General features: G+C 44.2%; 1 protein-coding gene across 1 annotated transcript in view; it reads right to left on the bottom strand.

Moving 5' to 3' along the window:
- The window catches only part of SNTB1 (syntrophin beta 1), a 198,108-nt gene that overhangs the window by 8,430 nt on the left and 173,004 nt on the right, over positions 1 to 16,674 (bottom strand). The window contains exon 5 of the mRNA XM_053661116.1: positions 3,098 to 3,294. Within this exon, the coding sequence (XP_053517091.1) occupies positions 3,098 to 3,294 (197 nt within the window). The remainder of the gene's footprint in view (positions 1 to 3,097; positions 3,295 to 16,674) is intronic.

The following is a 16,674-nucleotide window of genomic DNA, read 5'->3' as shown; positions in this document are numbered from 1 at the left end:
CTCCCCGCACCCAGCTAGCTCCGTCCTCTGATGCTTTGGCTGGTCCTATCAACAGCCTCGTTGTTTTCCTGTTGAAACAGAGTTTATTTTGTTGAGAGAAAAGGGTTTTACAAAATTTGTGGAATGTATGCTAAACCAAATCCCTTTGGCAATCTTTATTCTTCCCTAAGGACTCTCCTGAAGTTGTCGCAAGAAGCCTGAACTCCTGCGGTATGACACATAAACCTTCACTCGGTTCTGTTTTCAGCTGGCTCCGGCCTTGTCCGACTTTGGGTTCAAGCACTCCAGTGCTTCTTGCCATATAGAATGGGCACAGAAAATTAGAGATTATCAGTGACACCCCAAAAAAGTTTTCAATGATGTTAGAAATATTTGGGAACACTTAGTTGTTTCAGGGTAGTTTCAAAAAGGTTGATTACCTTGAAGACACAGGAAACTTGTACAAAATAACTGGTTTTTCGTGTTTGTGCGAGTAGAGGAAATGTGGAGAAACCCTACCACATGTCGGGGTGTGTCCCGTCTCAGAATGCCCCCGAGTGACGGAGGAAGCCGCTCCCAGCACAGGGCCAGGCACAGAGACTGCTGGAGCGGCAGCAGCAGCTCCGCCTGGAGTCTTACTGGGTACGAATACTCGGGCCCCCGCCCAGAACTGTGGACCCGGATTCTCTGGGGGTGGCAGTCAGCAGTCTGAGGCTTTTGAGAGTAAAACTTTAAAACTTCGTTTCTGTTGTTGTCAGTGCAACTGAAGTTCAGAAACGCTGTACCCATGATGTCCCCTGGGAAATCCTCCATTAGGGCCACAGCTGCAGCACAGGGCTTCCCACCGCGGCAGGAAAGAAAGGCTGTAAGTTTGCATTGTTCAGTAGGGCAGCCCTACAGGTGTAAGTGGCAGTTGAGCACATGAAGTGTGGCAAGTGTGACTGAGGAACTTATTGACTATTAACAGACTAAAATTTAAATAGCTACATATGACCAGAGGCTAGCATATTGCACAGGTATTGAAGAGGTATGGAGAAAGAATGACAAGAAAAACCACTAATAACACTTAGTGAGCACTTACTATGTGCCAAGTACTAGGTGCTTTGCATGGATTATTTCCGTCAATTCTTGATGACACCCTGTGAGATAGGTACTATTATTTCCTCCTTTTTATGGATGAAAAAGCTAAGGGGTTTCAGTAAGAGATTGAGAAAGAAATGGAGCTGGAATTTGAATCCAGGCGCATCTGACTTTAAAGCCCATGCTTGTCATTATTACCTTGTCCTGCTTCCTCAAAGACAGAGAAAAATGAAAGAAGTGGCAAGGAAGCGCAGTGGAACAGGGAGAACCGGGATGTGGTCAGAAGCAACCCTAAGGCTGTCGCAGTTGGGTTTTCTGGACACTGGTGTTGAGGATGCCACGCACCATGTCACATGATGCCCTCTTCAGGAGTGACCGTGGGAGACCTGGGAGAATTTGGTCTTAGATCTCAGAACCCAAAACAGTCTGTGCTAGAGCTCAGAACCACAGCGTTAACTGCATTGTGCTGGTGGGTAAAGCAACACTGGGTTAGGTGTGGAATCCACCTTAGCAAATGGACAAGATTTTGCAGCCTGCATTGTGTTTGTTTCTGTCTATCTATTTATCTATCTATCTATCTATCTATCTATCTATCTACCTATCATTTCAATCAGCTATGTATCCGCTATCTACCTACCTACCTACCTACCTACCTGTGTGAGTTGGAGGGTGGCATGAAAATTACTTATCACAGCAGTCGGAACAGAATTGTTTTTGGAAAACTGGCGACACAGTGAGAAGTTCCATGTCTGTAGACAATGCAGTGAATGAAGAGTGGACTTCAGAGAGACAGAACACAGAGTTAGAGTCGGTTCTGTTGTTTATCAGTTGTGTGGTCTTGGGCAAGTAACTGAAGAATGTGCTGCTCAATTTGTAAAGTTACAATGACAAGGGGATCGGGAGGGTTAACAGATAAGAGGAGGCAAAGTATTGTGTTGCATACACACACACACTCACACACATACACACACACACACCCCTGGATGGTGCTACAACACAAAACAGCATTTATACTGGTATTTCTATTCCAAATTATTTCATTTTTAAAACATTGGTATTGATCTCAGGACCCCAAAAGGGTGGTTTCTCAGAGTATGAAAAACACTGAGGGACATTTTATAAAATGCTCGGCGTATGGCAACTGCTCAACCCACAGTTTGGTGTAGAGGGTTCTTCTGCTACACGCCTGTCCCATTTCTAACCCGTCCTTTCTTAGCGCACTCACTACGAGAGTGCGGACTGCCCTCACCTGCGTGCTCCCTCCATCCCGCCCGCCTCGCCTCGCACACCAGGGCTGGCCGACTGCGGACTCTTCCCGAGCACAAACCCTTTGCTCTGCTCAGCCCTACCTAGATCCCTCTGGCGCCGGCTCTTTTTCAGAGCCTGGTTGTCCAGTTTTCTGATCACTTCTGTGAGCTTCCTAATATATGTACAATGACTTTATTCTGTGAGAAAGTACTACTCAGAATCAGTTTCTGTTGTTTACAAGAACCTTGCTAGTTTATGTCTCCAGTAAGCCACTCGGGATTATAGGAAAGAGTGTCACATCTCACTTGCTAAATCACTGTTTTCTTTTAAATATTTTATTTATTTATTTAGAGACAGGAAGGGAAAGAGGAAAAGAGGGAGAGAAACATCAATATGTGAGAGAAACATCGATCAGTTGCCTCTCACATGCGCCCCAACCAGGGACCTGGCCTGCGACTTGGCGTGTGCCCTCCCCTGTGACTTGGCGTGTGCCCTGCCCAGGAATTGAACCAGCAGCCTTATGCTTTGTGGGCTGATGCTCAATCCACTGAGCAGTGCTGGTCAGGGTTCTCTAAGTTTTCTTGAATGAAGATGGGATTATGCTTTTCACAGTCTAACCCTTAGGCTCCAAGTTAGTAGAGCATTTGGTGTGCCTTAATTTAGGAAAACTGAAGTTTACCTCTGGACTTCCAGGCCAGTAATGGGAACTACTCTGAGGCCAGGATGAAGAAGAGGGTGCGTCCCTCCGTGAGAGGGTGACTTCGGGGGCCTGTGGCCAGCCGGTGCTCACCTGTGGTGACTTGGGCAGTGAGTTCCGCTGAGTCGTGGCAACCCTGCACTATGCTCCTTGTCCAGTGGGAGAGCTCCCTGCTGAGTTCAGCCCTGAAGAGATGGGTTTCGATCCCCTGTCTGGTACCCGTCCGTGTTGCGAAGGACAGATCCACACCAGCCTGGGGCGATCCTTTCCCTGGCCCTGAGTGGACCAGCCTGTTGAGAGAGAAAACAAAAGTTGGCAGGAATGGGGAGAAAAGGGAACATTTGTACACGGTTGGTGGGATTGTAAACCGGGAAAGCCATTATGGGTGACAGAATATAGAGGCTCCTCAAAAAATTAAAATGAGACCCACATTACGATCCAGCAGCCCTACCTGTGGGTGTGATCCAGGAAGTATGATCAGACTCTCAAGGACATACCTGCACTCCCGTGTTCATTATCCACAAGAGCCAGGCTGTGGAAACGACCTAAGTTCCTGTCAGCGGGTAAATAGGTAAAAAAAACGTGGTATGTATGTACAGATGGAATGTTAGTCAGCCTTTTAAAATAAGGAAATCCTGCCATTTGCGACAACATGGACAAACCTGGGGGGGGACATTATGTTAAGTGAAATAAGCCAGGGAGAGAAAGACAAATATCGTATGACCTCACATGTGGAATCTAAAAGTAAAACGTGAAAGTTGAACTCATAGAAATAAAGAGTAGAACGATGGTTCCCAGGGGGCTGGGACGAATGAGGAGAACGGCCAAAGGGTATAAACTTTCAGTTATAAAAAAAATAAGAATCTAATGTATAGCCTGCTGACTACAGTTAACAACACTATTGTACACTTAAAATTTGCTAAGAGAGTAGATCTTAAATGTTCTCACCAATAATAACAACAATAATAATAACTTATTATTATATGAGGTAATAAATGTGTTCATTACCTTGATTCTGGTAATCATTTCACATGTATATCAAATTGTTGAGTCACCGTACAGCTCTAATGTATATCAATATAATATTATTTGTCCATTATATTGCAATATAAAAAAGAGACGTCTCCTGAACCTCATTTCGAGGAGCGTCAGGGAAACGCCTGCCCGCCTGGGCCCGTGCACTGGAGTTTCCCAGGTACGCACTGAACACCACCCGTCAGGAAGGAGGCGGGCGTGTGGTAATGTGTGAACAGGAGCGATGAGAAGGTTTCAGAGTTTAGGTGAGGATATAAAAAAAAACAAAACAGAAGATATTCTCAAAAGCCAGGACAGGTTTTAAAGGGATTGAGGGCCAGAGAAAAATTCATTAAGAAAGGTTTATATGCCCTGGCTGGTGTAGCTCAGTGGATTGAGCTCGGGCTGTGAACCACGGGGTCGCCAGTTCAATTCCCAGTCAGGGCACATGCCTGGGTTGCAGGCCAGGTCCCCAGTGCGGGCCATGTGAGAGGCAACCACATATTGATGTTTCTCTCCCTCTCTTTCTCTCTCCCTTCCCCTCTCTCTAAATAAATAAATAAAATCTAAAAAAAAAAAGAAAGGTTTGTATAAAAGCACTAATTTATATTGTGTTTTCTTAATTGCTTAAGAGTATTTTCTTACTTAACCATGTTTCAGTTTTAGTTGTTTTAAGCAATCTATCTAGTTTTCTCCTTCCTAACATCTTAAAATCTGTTATCAGTTTGGTGTATCTGGTAGAGTTCATGGTGAACTGAATAGAGGTAGGGTTGGGAGGCACAGAAACCTGCGCTCAGCCCCATTCTGCCACTTGTGGAATGCCCCGAGGACCCCTACCTCCTAAGGCACCTCGGAGGGGAAATGGAATAGTCTCCATACCGTACGTGTCTACCGCACAGCACTGTGGCAATATTCAGCATTATTTCCACCCTTGTCCCTACCCTCAGTTTTCTTATCTTAAAAGTATCCGTAATTCCTGCCTCATATGGTTAGAGTTAGAAAACAAAACACATAAAGTACTTAATTCAGTATGTAGTGCATCTTACGAAGCATTCAGAAAAAAGGGATTCCCTTACGCCTTTCCTAACTTAACATGCTCACTTTCTAGCCCCTGATTTTCCACCCAGGGGACATCGACTCCGTCACAGTCCAGGGCCAGCATAAATGTAACAGAGGCACAAGGGAAGCAAGAAAAAGATGAACTGCCCTCACGGAGAATGTCAGTTTTTTTGTGGGAATTTCCTACCAACATTGATTTTTCTCCATAGAGACTATGACATTGGAGAGCCAATATTAACTGGAAAATGCAATTTGTTAGAAAATTGCCGTTTGGTAGGCCTGTGTAGAAGGAGTGAAATTACTAACAGAGTGTAACAAGGTGCGAGAGCCCTGTATCTGGTGCACCAATAGCATGCGTGACGAGTCCTTGATGGGAAAGGCAGCGTGTCACGGGAAGTAAGGAGGAGAGAGCCTTCGGAGGCAGGACTGTTGGTATACTTTGTTATTCACCTCCTCCCAAAACCTCATTGGTTGAAAAGGAAAAAGGAAAAAATTCATTTTTTCAACTACCCAAATGCAAATCACCTAATATTTATGTTACGGGACAAGCTGGTTAGCCATCTGGAGAATGGCAGACATGTTGGATTATGTGGGTTTTTGAATATGCCAATAGCAGCTCATGAAATGTACAGGGCTATATGTAAACTGAGAGAAAGCAAACTCTCTTTTCTGCTGCCTTGGTTTGTGCTGGTAACAAAAGGATCCTATTCCCAGACTAAAATCGAGTGAACTACATCAGAGAGCCACAGGACACGTGTGAGTGCAAATCCTCTGGGAGTCCTATACAGACCTGGAAAACTATTGTATAAATGCGAATGTATCTATTGAAAAGCTCTCCATGTGCAATTCAAGGATGTAAAAGGAAAGCTTGGGAACAATGCTATTGAGATGTCAAGAAATTTTATGGGTGATTTCATTTCCTCTGGTGCTTTTTTTATTCCTAAATATTTTTTCTTAAAACAATTTAAAGATTAGCTTTTAAAAGGCTGTAAGACTGAGATGAACCCAAGTCTCCACTTTAATTTTTTAGAATGTGGACTTCCATCACACAGAATACATGCATTCAGACGCAGTGTGGCATTCACATTTTGTTTGTTTGGTAGCGGCATTTCAGTGTCGGAAGACTAGATGAGATGAGTTCATCCCTGTTCTTTTTGGCATTTGTTTGTCTCTGAGTTACTCTAAATTGTCCATGTCTAGCTCCTGATACCTAATGCCTCCTGGCTGCTGCTGTGGAATAGCCTTTCTCAAAACGAAGTTAACTGATCCACGTGGAATGAAACCTACATCTGTGACCTTCCACATCCCTTACACAACCTTCCTGGCCTCCAGCAATGAGACAGGAGAAAGGCTGAGACCTTGCAGTTGAAGTTGCAGGGTCCTTCTGGCTTCAGGGCTGCTCTGAAGGGCCTTAGAGGAGCTTCCTGCTCTGTTCAAGTCTTTTCTCCTTCTTCCAGCTGACCACCAAGAATCAATCACTGAATCATTCATTTATTCAATTGATCCACCATTCACTAGTCACTAACTGATCTATCCCACTAATATATATGGTGCACTGTCGTGGATCGAATTATGTCCCCCTGAAGTTTACATGTTGAAGCCATAACCCCCCGTGTGACTGTATTTGGAAATAGGGCCTATAAGAAGGTAATAAAGGTTAAGTGTGGTCATAAGGGTGAGGCCTTAATCCACAGGACTAATGTCGTTAAATAAAAAAGGAAGATACCTGAGAGTCCTCTTTCCCTATACCCACGGAGAGGAAAGGCTACGTGAGGACAGAGCAAGAAGGCGGTTGTGTATAAACCGGGAAGAAAACCCTCACCCGAAACCAACCCTGACACACTCTGGTCTTGGACTTGCAGCCTCCACACCTGTGAGAAAATACATTTCTGTCATTTGAGCCACCTGGTTTCTGGCATTTCTGTCATGTCAGTCTGAGCAGACTAATAAAAGCACCTGCTCTCTGCAGTCAGGACTAGGGGTCATGTGAGAACAGACATGGCCCACGCCCTGAGGAGGTGCAGTTCCACAGAAGAAAAGCTCTCTCTCCCTTCCTCATTCCCACAGCCTCTTCCCTTCAGGTTCAGCCCCAGTTCTTGGGAGATTCTTTCCTAGAATATGGAGCAGAGTCAGAGCCAGCCTGTGGAGATCATGAAGGAAGAGGATGAGCCAGGGCTGGGGGCATGTGTGGAGAAATATTCCTCCTCGTTGGGACAACCTGATTATTACAGAGATCTTCCTCCAGTGGGTGAGTCTAAACCACCAGGAAAAGCAATTTCATCACAAGATTGGAGAGCAGTGGATTCTGGGATAAGGACAAAGAAGGCCCTGCAGTTATCAACATACTTGACTGTCCATTCCTAGCAAGGTGATGAAAATAGACTCTCTTTGTTCTTTATATTATCCCAACTAATTGCTTTCAATTGTCCACAGCAATAATTTGGGGATATTACATAGAAATGTGGACATTGACCACTGTGCCATCTTGAGAAGACTGAAACGAGAGTTGGATATTTTATAAATCATGGAGCTGCAAATAAGACACAAGGTCACTGGAAAGGAGAGGATCAGGATCCTTTCTTACCCCTTTTTTTATTGGTGAGAAGTGTGGCTGCTACTAAGAACAGAGAGAGTAGAATAATGACGTTTGCAAATGCTCTGTGAAATCTTTCTCTTGAGATGAATTTGTATGAACCTATTTCCAGCTCCAAGCCAATAGAATAAACTGGATATACAGTCTGGGAATCTATATTGTCTAGCACCGGCTGGTCAGTGACGTCCCAGGGATGGATGAGACCGTTCTTATCTTGAGAATCCATGGTTTCATCGAAGCCATCCCTAGACTTGGCCCATCCAGGAAGAGCCGCACTTGGAGCACATGACTTGCCTCTTGAGCTCCAGGTTCAGACTGCCTAAGCAGGCAGGCAGTGGGTGCTCTTGGGCGCCCACTCTGTAAGATCTGTGGCTTGTGTGTCAAAGCAGACGGCCCCTGGGTGAGGAGATGTTGGCGATAACGAACTTGCCGTTGACAGCGCAGCCATCTACTGGAGCTCAAGACCAAGCAAAGCGTGATCTCCTCAAGGTAGGCCCTCCCCTCCCCCCACACATCATTGTCAGTCCATTTACCCCCATGTTGTAAGCCTACACCCTCATCTCCCTCACTAGATGTTGGTGACCTTTGGGGTAGGGGCCTTGTCCTACCTCTCACTGATGCCGTGATGTCTAGCATCCTCCCTGATACATGTTAAGTGTTCAATTTATGCAATTCATGTTGGTGGTAACTATAAGAATGCAAGTTTTTCAACACATTGCTAAAATGTGAATTCAGGTTTGCACAGGAAAGTACACACATACACATACACACTTGACCTATTTCAAAATGTGGGGTCAGTGAAAGGTCTCCTAGTGGACTCTTCATTTGCAAGCCACATTGGGGAACACATTGCTGTAGCCAGATTCTGGACACTAATTACCAAGTAAACGTCAGCAGGATATTATGATGTTAAAAGTCATCATTTGGACATTTGGAAAGGTAGAGCTAAGGACAGAGTCTGTCTGCCTGAGGTTTTTCCATTTTGCCAGGAGCAGCCTTTTCATATTCCTCCCAAGATTCTTCCCAAAGATCTCTCCTGACCTGCAGTCTCGGGAGGGACTCTGAAATAGCTATTATTTGTCTTTCAATTATTTTACATTTTAAGCTATTTGTGTATCCTTAGAATTATGACTATCTGTCCCTTATCTGCCTCCCAAGAGATGATAATTTTCTTACCCAGCCAGAAAAAAAATATTGGCACCTCTGGATAGGCTTGCAAGCTACAATTCACACCCAATTTCTAAGTTTTATCTGAAATTGCTTGAGAAGCCCAAGGACATGCTTCATTCCCTGGTTACAAAATTCAGATGCACATTCTCCTGGTTAAAGCCATAGTTGGAAGCAAAGCCACAAACTCCAGCAAGATTTTACATTTCCTCTTAGCTAGGAGTGTGTGTAAGTGAACAAATAGCTAGGACCACATGATATTAGAAAGTGGAGCCTGGTACAGAATATTTAGTAATAGCCATCATTATCATTAGTTCAATCAGGGCGGGATTTTATTTGAATATTCCCTGCTGTATATGCCTGGCACCTAGAACAATTTCAGGTACAAGATAGGCACTTAGTAAATATTTGTTAAGTGAATGATAAATAAATAGCTAGACTACAAAGATGGCTGTTTTCCAAGGAGTCTGTGATTGGTGACCACTATGAGATATTATGACTTCCCTCCTACCCTTAGTCCCTCAACCACATGGAACAGTAGCTGAGGCTAAATCCAAAGAACTTGGGTTTATATCACTAAATGCTAATTTCCAGATTAATTCAGTTCTGGAAAAAAAGTGATTTTAAGAGGGAGCTGGGATGACGTATTCTAGGAGAGATTGGTTTAACACACATTCCCTGTTTCTTTTTCGATCGCTGCTTCTTTCCATTTCTTGCAACTGGTGTTTGTTTTAGTGAGTTGGCTATTTTGGGGGTAAGAGTTTCTTTTTTTTTTTTTTTTTTTTTTTTGGTCTGAGAGCAGAAAGTGATCATTTTATCAAAAAGAGAAAGTCATTAAGATTTCACATTTGTGACTGGCATCGATCCAGCATCATTTAAAGAATTATATAGACACGAAATGAATCTCTAACCCAGACACAAAGAAAGGGTGAAATGTCTTAACACTACCTCACATGTGCAAAGTGGTGGAGTCTGTGAGGCTCAATGTGGCTGTGTGATAAGCAAAAGTGTTGGACACTTTCACTTTCAGGTCAAATTCTTTGTCCAAGACTTGAGGAAAGTTGGCAGTAGAAATACTCATTCCCCTAGGAGACCAGCCAAGTGTGTCTCTATCAGTCACTGGTACCAGGCCACGTATTCTTTCTGGCTTTTCAGATATGCTCCTTTGTCTGACTGGTTTTGATGAAAATAAAAAACTAAAAAAGCTGTCTCACCAGGTATGCTGATGCACTAATTGAACTCTAGATAGTTGTTAGAGAATGTTGCCTAAAATATTCCACACGAAAACATTAATATCCTTAATTAAAACAAAAACAATTGCAGCGCACAGATTCAGCCAAATTAGTAAAATTACATATTAGGTAACTGGGTTGCTAAGGATGTTACATCCTCATTTTACTTAATTGCTATAATTAGCATTTCCCAGCAGTTGCCACAATGCAAGCCACAAAAGAAGAAAGGAAAAACAACGGGCCTGGTGCTAATAGTCTCTCATCCAGTGCCGACTGCTAAGGGAGCCCAACAGTCAACAGACTCCAGGCAAGAAGTGATGGGGAGAGAATCACTAGTAAGAACCTAACTGGCAGGCAGGAGGGGCCCGCCCAGGTACCAGCCTCCTCAGCCAGGAATAGCTGAACAATTGCCTCATGTCTGTCTTCTAAACTTCTTTCATTTGCCTGTGGTGCTGAAAGAGTTAGGCAAGCTCCCAAGTTTTTATTATTGAGGGATATTGACTGTAAGAAAGACCAGTGTAACGTAGGAGAATGAACAGCAAAAGAGATGGAAGCCGATTGCTGACTATCTGGTGGTGTTATCTGGGTGAATTTTCAGAGACAGCTGATTGTCCTCCACACGTTGTCCATGGTGTCCTGACATTTCCCAGCCACTTGCCAGCAGTAATGGGGAGGGAAGAACGTACACACTGAGTAGGTGAAAGTGGCATCGGTACACTATCATTTGCATTGACTCTTTGAAAGTGGTATCATGAGCTCCACTTTTACAAACAAGACGTCCATGGTTCTGGGTGGTTAAGGAGCTGTCCAGGATCACTGAGTGAGTGTCCAGAATTTGAACCAAGGTCCACGTGACCACAGAGTCTGTATTTTTCTATCATGCCAGGAAAAGGGGGCACACTCCAGCTGTGAACTAAGGAAGGAAGGAAAGCGAAGTCAGACGTATGATGAAGATTTCATGTCAGCCGTGGGTTTGAATCATCCCAGCACTTTCCTTCTCCAAGGTTAGCAAGACGCACAATCTGACAGATATTTTCACATCACAATAGTACAGCATCGTGGGAATTTTTCTCTTTTCAGTTGATAGTCTTTTTATTATTTAGCAGTCTTAGAGATCCGATCTTTATTTTTATTTACTTCCTATTGTTTATGATACTACAATTGTCTCAGTTTTGCCCCCTTTGCACCCTCCACCCCACCCACCCCCACTTCCCAGAGTCATTCTTCCCACCGCTGTCCATGTCCACGGCTCTGTCTTCTGTGCTGACTAATCCTCGTCACCTTCTTCACCAAACAGTCAACTCTGCTCCCTCTTACAGCTGTTAGTCTGTTCCATGATTCTATGCCTCTGGTTCTGTTTTGCTTATTAGTTTATTTTGTTCACTAGATTCTTCTTACAAGTGAGATCGTATGGTATTTGCCTTTCACTGGCTGGCTTATTTCACTTACCGTAATAGTCTCTAATTCCATCTGTGCTGTTGCAAAAAGTAGGGCTTCCTTCTTTCTACTGTGTAGTAATCCATTGTGTAAATGTAGCCGTTTTTTAAACTCATTCATCTACTGATGGGCACTTAGGTTGCTTCCAAATCGTGGAAATTTTCAGGTTATCTTTACATGTTCCCTTAGTTCATCTATGCTTTAATTAGTTCAACATAGATCACAATGTATATAGAATATGGATTATGAAAAGATCTTCAAGCACTTCTTCATGTAACATAATCACAATTAAAATTAGTCCTATTTTACTGTGAAATGAAACTGTGAGTGAAAAACCTGAACAATTAGTTCTTATAGCACTTGGATTTTATCCCATATATATATATGGGACTATATATATATACACATATATATTCCCATCAGCCCCTAATGTGAGCCTTTTAAGAGTTTCTTAAACAGAACATTCTTGCCCCAAGGAAGAAGCTATCCTTAGGTCACCTGCCCCCAGTGCTGTTGCAAGTGGCTTTCAGAACTACCTGTGTGGTGTGATTGAGGGGTTCCAGTCCCCCCATTTCCCTCTCACACTTCTCTCTACAACAGATAAGCCAACAACTCCTTCATCAGCCCAGTCCTTATATCTCAGTTTCTTTAAGACACTACAAGTCCCTGATAAATGCAGTATTACATATAGGATCAAATATGTCCAATCGCTTATCAGTCATTCACACACTAATTTCCATTATTTTCTCCAATCTTAACAGTTGCTCACATGTATCAATCACTTATGTCTCAGTCATATGCTAAACATTTACATACACTGTCTCAACTTGTCTTTTCGATAACTGCATGAAGTAGAGGATACTATTGTTCCCCTCATGGTGAGGCTTGAATTCAGAGAGACTGATATTTTGCCCAACATCACATTGCAAGTAGTGGTCTCAGGATTCAACTTCTGGTTTGTCTGATGCCAAAGTCCACAAATCTCCCCGCTCTGCTAATTTCCATGAGCTCTGAGGAGCTCCCAAATTGGTAAGAGGGAGCACCAAGCATATGGGGACGCATGGGATGAACAGATGCATAGGCAAACCACGCTTGTTAGTTTGACAGAGTGTAGATCCTTGAGCATGTAGCTACTTTCCTACTGCCCTAGAGAGTGCCCATGGAAAATGCCCCTATTCCCTAAGAGTGTGGAGGCCTCCCAGGCTTCGTGTGAAAACCACAGGCAGGTTGTAATATAAATGTTTGACCAATGCAGTTGGCCAGACTTCCTCTGTGGAAAGCATTCCTAAAATTTCTGGGACTGGCCTGAGGCAGCAGCTACTTTCAGCACTTAGAAACAGGTGAGTTCCTTAGGCATCAACGATGATGCCACAGGAGTGATTTGCAACCTTTTTCATCTCATGGCACATAAACCAATCACTAAAATTTTGTAGCACACGAGAAAAAAAGTATTTTTCGCCAATCTGATTTGAAAAAGGAGTATAGGTATAATTTTGATTCATTCACACTAGACAGCTATTATTATGCTGGTCATTGTCATTTTTCATTTGACAGTCCAAGGAAAAAGAGGTCAGTGTCCCTGACTAAATGGATATTACATGCTTTAAAAATTCTTGGAACACACCAGTTGAAAATCATTGTGCTACATACAAGTTTAGTAGAAAAGCTCGGTGTCTTTGGATCCCAAGTGGCATCGAAGGAGAGAAATGCACATTCATCAGTTTCTCTTCCTCTGCTTTTCCGAACCTTTCTCAGACCCACAGGTCAGAGGACTGGGTGTAGACCAACGTCACTCCTTTTACAAGCTCTGTACTTCTGAACCGTTTGCCAACAGACTGCATGTGCAGAATTTCTGGGCTACGCCTCCTCCAGAATTCCAGAAGTACTGTGACCTTAATCCTGGCTCTCTGTAGGCCTCTCTCCCTTGCCAATTAGGATGACAGTGACAGAAAACCAACACACTTACTCCATGTGGGCAAGACTTTATTGGGTTTTGTTTTGTTTTGTTTTTAATGTTCAGCAACATCAAATAAGCTCTGGCTAAGCAAAAAATGTTTTCCCAAGGACTCATAAAAAGCTGAGGGATGAGAGTAGCTGAAAACACAACATGTTTGCAGACTTCCTGAGAGCACTGCGATAAATCGCACCATCACAGCACAGAGGCACTGGCCAAGTTCGCCAGTGGGAGCGCCAGCACTTGCCGACGCCCGTGCTCAGTGGTCAACTCCAAGAACCCGTGAGCACTGCTGGGGCCACTGCTGTGGAACACAATCAAATTTTCACCTTCCAGAAAAAACATAAATTAGATATGCCTGGGCCTAAAAGAATAACCAAAACAAATCCACAAATCAACTATGAACTGTTGAGGGAGTAACTCAATTTTAAAAGAAACCTGTTTCTTACTGGCCGTAGTCCCAGCCCGTTCCCCTCGTGCAAGGGAAAAACACTCTCTAACATCTGAGTGGCACTTTCCAGCACGGCTGAAGCCATGGCCAGGGGACCAACTGGTTGCTCAGTCCTGCCAGGGGCCAGGCATCGAGCTTATATCATCGCTGTGGATTGGATTCTACCCATTGCCACCCCATCAGTTCTGTGGTGAAGCCTTAACCCTCATGAAACTATATTTAGAGGTTATCACAGTTAAATGTGGCTACGAGGAAGGGGCCCTGCCCTGATAGGATCAGTATCCTTATAAGAAGAGATACCAGAGAGCTCTCTCCCCCGCTGAATGTATATAAAGAAGAAGTCATTGGAACACACAGCAGGACACCACCACCTTTACAAACCAAGGTGAGAGCTCTTACCAGAAACTGCCCGTGCTGGCACCTGGCCTTGGACTGGCAGCCTCCAGAACCATAAGAAAATAATTATCTATTGCTTGTGCCACCAAATTTAGGTAATTTTGTTGTGACAGCCCCAGCTGAGTAATACGGTCGTCATATTTTAATTTTCATAATCACTCTGCAGCAGATGTGATGGTTGTCAGGAGAGCTAAGGAAATGTTTATATGATACATTCATGACATTCCAAGGGCCACTAAAATGCTAGGGAATAAGAGCATGCATGCTCTTGGGAGGCGCAGAGAATGGTGGTTATGAGGGTGGAGTTGAATCAGAATCCCAGGTCTCTCTTCCTAGCTGTGTGACTGCGGGTGAGTTCCTTCACCCTGTAGTTCCCCCTTTTGCTTGTCTGTGAAACAGGAATAAAACCTAAACATCATAGGGTTGTGAGGGTTAAATGCGGGAACCCTGTGGACCACATTTGCCCAGTACTTGTTAGAAACAAGTATTCCTGACTCCCAACCTGGCCAGCGGAGCCAGAATCTCCAAGGAAGTATCCTCAGGACAGGAATCATCAATAAACAGCCAGATAATTCTTAAATTGGATGAGTTTTGCAAACTCAGATAGAATCCACGTAAAGCATTTGGCCTTGACCTAATCCCCCTTTACCGAGGTCAATCCCAAGTTTATCGCTGCCTGGTTTATAGTCAGTCTTCACTTAACGTTGTCAATAGGTTCTAAGAAACTGTAACTTTAAGTGAAATGGTGTAATAATGAAAACCACTTTTACTGTAGACTAATGGACATGCAGAAATATGTTTAAATCAATTAGGCTATGGTAAAATCGATTTAAGTCACAGTTTCTAAGAATCTGTTATGTGAGGTCGTAACTGTATTTGCAAATGCTACTACCATGGCCTTCTGGATAGTGTCACCCAGGATGATTAATTTGTAGACACGCTGTAATACAATTTTAGAAGATATGGCTCTATACCCATAAACAAAAATTAAACTGTACATGTAAGATGTGTGTGTAATGTACACATAAACACATTTATAAACACAGATGTGTGTTTATAAATTATACCTTAATAAAAAGATTTTAAAAAGAAATTTAAAAAATACAGAACTCCCATCTTTAGAAAATGCACTCAAAGACAAATGATGCTGCTACACAGGCTGTGGGCCCAAACGCTGACATATAAAGGACATAGTTTCACGTGTGACTGTATAGAACACACGGGAAGGAAGGTGTCCCTTGATGAACTTAACCTTGTGGCTATGGAAGCAGCCAGGGGCAGCCTCTGTAATGGAAGGATCCAGAGTTTTCCTTTGATTCCTACCACTATGGCAGAAGCCAGTGGCCTCAGCCCAGCCTCCGGCTGCAGAGAGAGGGCTTTCCCCATGCAGGCGGAATAGCTCTGGTCTTCAGCGGGGATGCGCCCTGCCCCATGCCATCTCACTGCTAGCCCAGCCTGAGGCTGCAGAAAGGCGTCCCTACGCAGCATGGTCGTTGGGAAAGGGTCTTTCTCTAGGCGATCCCCAGAGTCGTGCAAGGCAGCAGACCATGATCCACGTTTGTGCAAACCGGAGTGCGGACAGTGGTTTGCACTTCTGGCAGAAGCCAGAAGGTGAGTGAAAGCCCAGTTGCCCCAAAGGATATTCCCCCCCGGGCGGTGGAGACAACCAGGCGCATCTGACAGACCAGTGCTGTGAAAGAGGGAGGGGTGGAGGATCAGCCTGGGGTGAAGCCTCATCCTGGCCAAAGAAACACTGAGGTGGAAACTCTCTTTTCCAGGCTGCTGCTTGGGAGCAGGCAGCAGATTATCCACTAGCTCCTGGGGATGGAGTGAGAAAGAAGAGCCAGCCCTGTCCTAACCCCTCGACAGACCTGCCTCGCAGGCTACAGCTGGAGGTCAGGGTCATGATTGCGAGCCTCATTTTATCACTGCTCGTAAGGCAGGTCCTCGAATCTAGTAACATATTTTTCTCTTGCGGTGCAGTGGCCAGGCTGGGTCACTTGGGGAAGGGCAGTAGTTGAGAGACAAAGTATCACCTTTGTGTCTCTTTTATGTTTAGATGCGGGCAATGATTTTTTATGCTGCATCTGTTTTCCTAAATGCCCAGTGTGCACTGAGGGGGGGTGCCATCTTCTGTCCCCATCCCGGCTGCAGGTTTATGGTTCTGCAGGTTTATGGCTATCGTGTGCTCTGTTCATGATCCAGACCGGGCGCCCCTGGGGCATGTGGGCCTGTCACAGATATATTTGGTGCCGCACCCCCTCCAAAATCTCCTCAGTGTCATTTACTGTGTCTGGGCCCCCACCCCACGCTCTGGAAACTTTGCTTTGAAAGGTTCACATCCACAACTTTCTTCAGGGCTGCCCT

The sequence above is a fragment of the Artibeus jamaicensis genome, unplaced genomic scaffold, assembly GCF_021234435.1.
Source record: "Artibeus jamaicensis isolate MK-2021 breed Jamaican fruit bat unplaced genomic scaffold, CSHL_Jam_final scaffold_916, whole genome shotgun sequence".
NCBI lineage: Eukaryota > Metazoa > Chordata > Mammalia > Chiroptera > Phyllostomidae > Artibeus > Artibeus jamaicensis.
The sequence above is the reverse complement of the archived record's forward strand: the minus strand, read 5'-3'. Positions and strand labels throughout refer to the sequence as shown.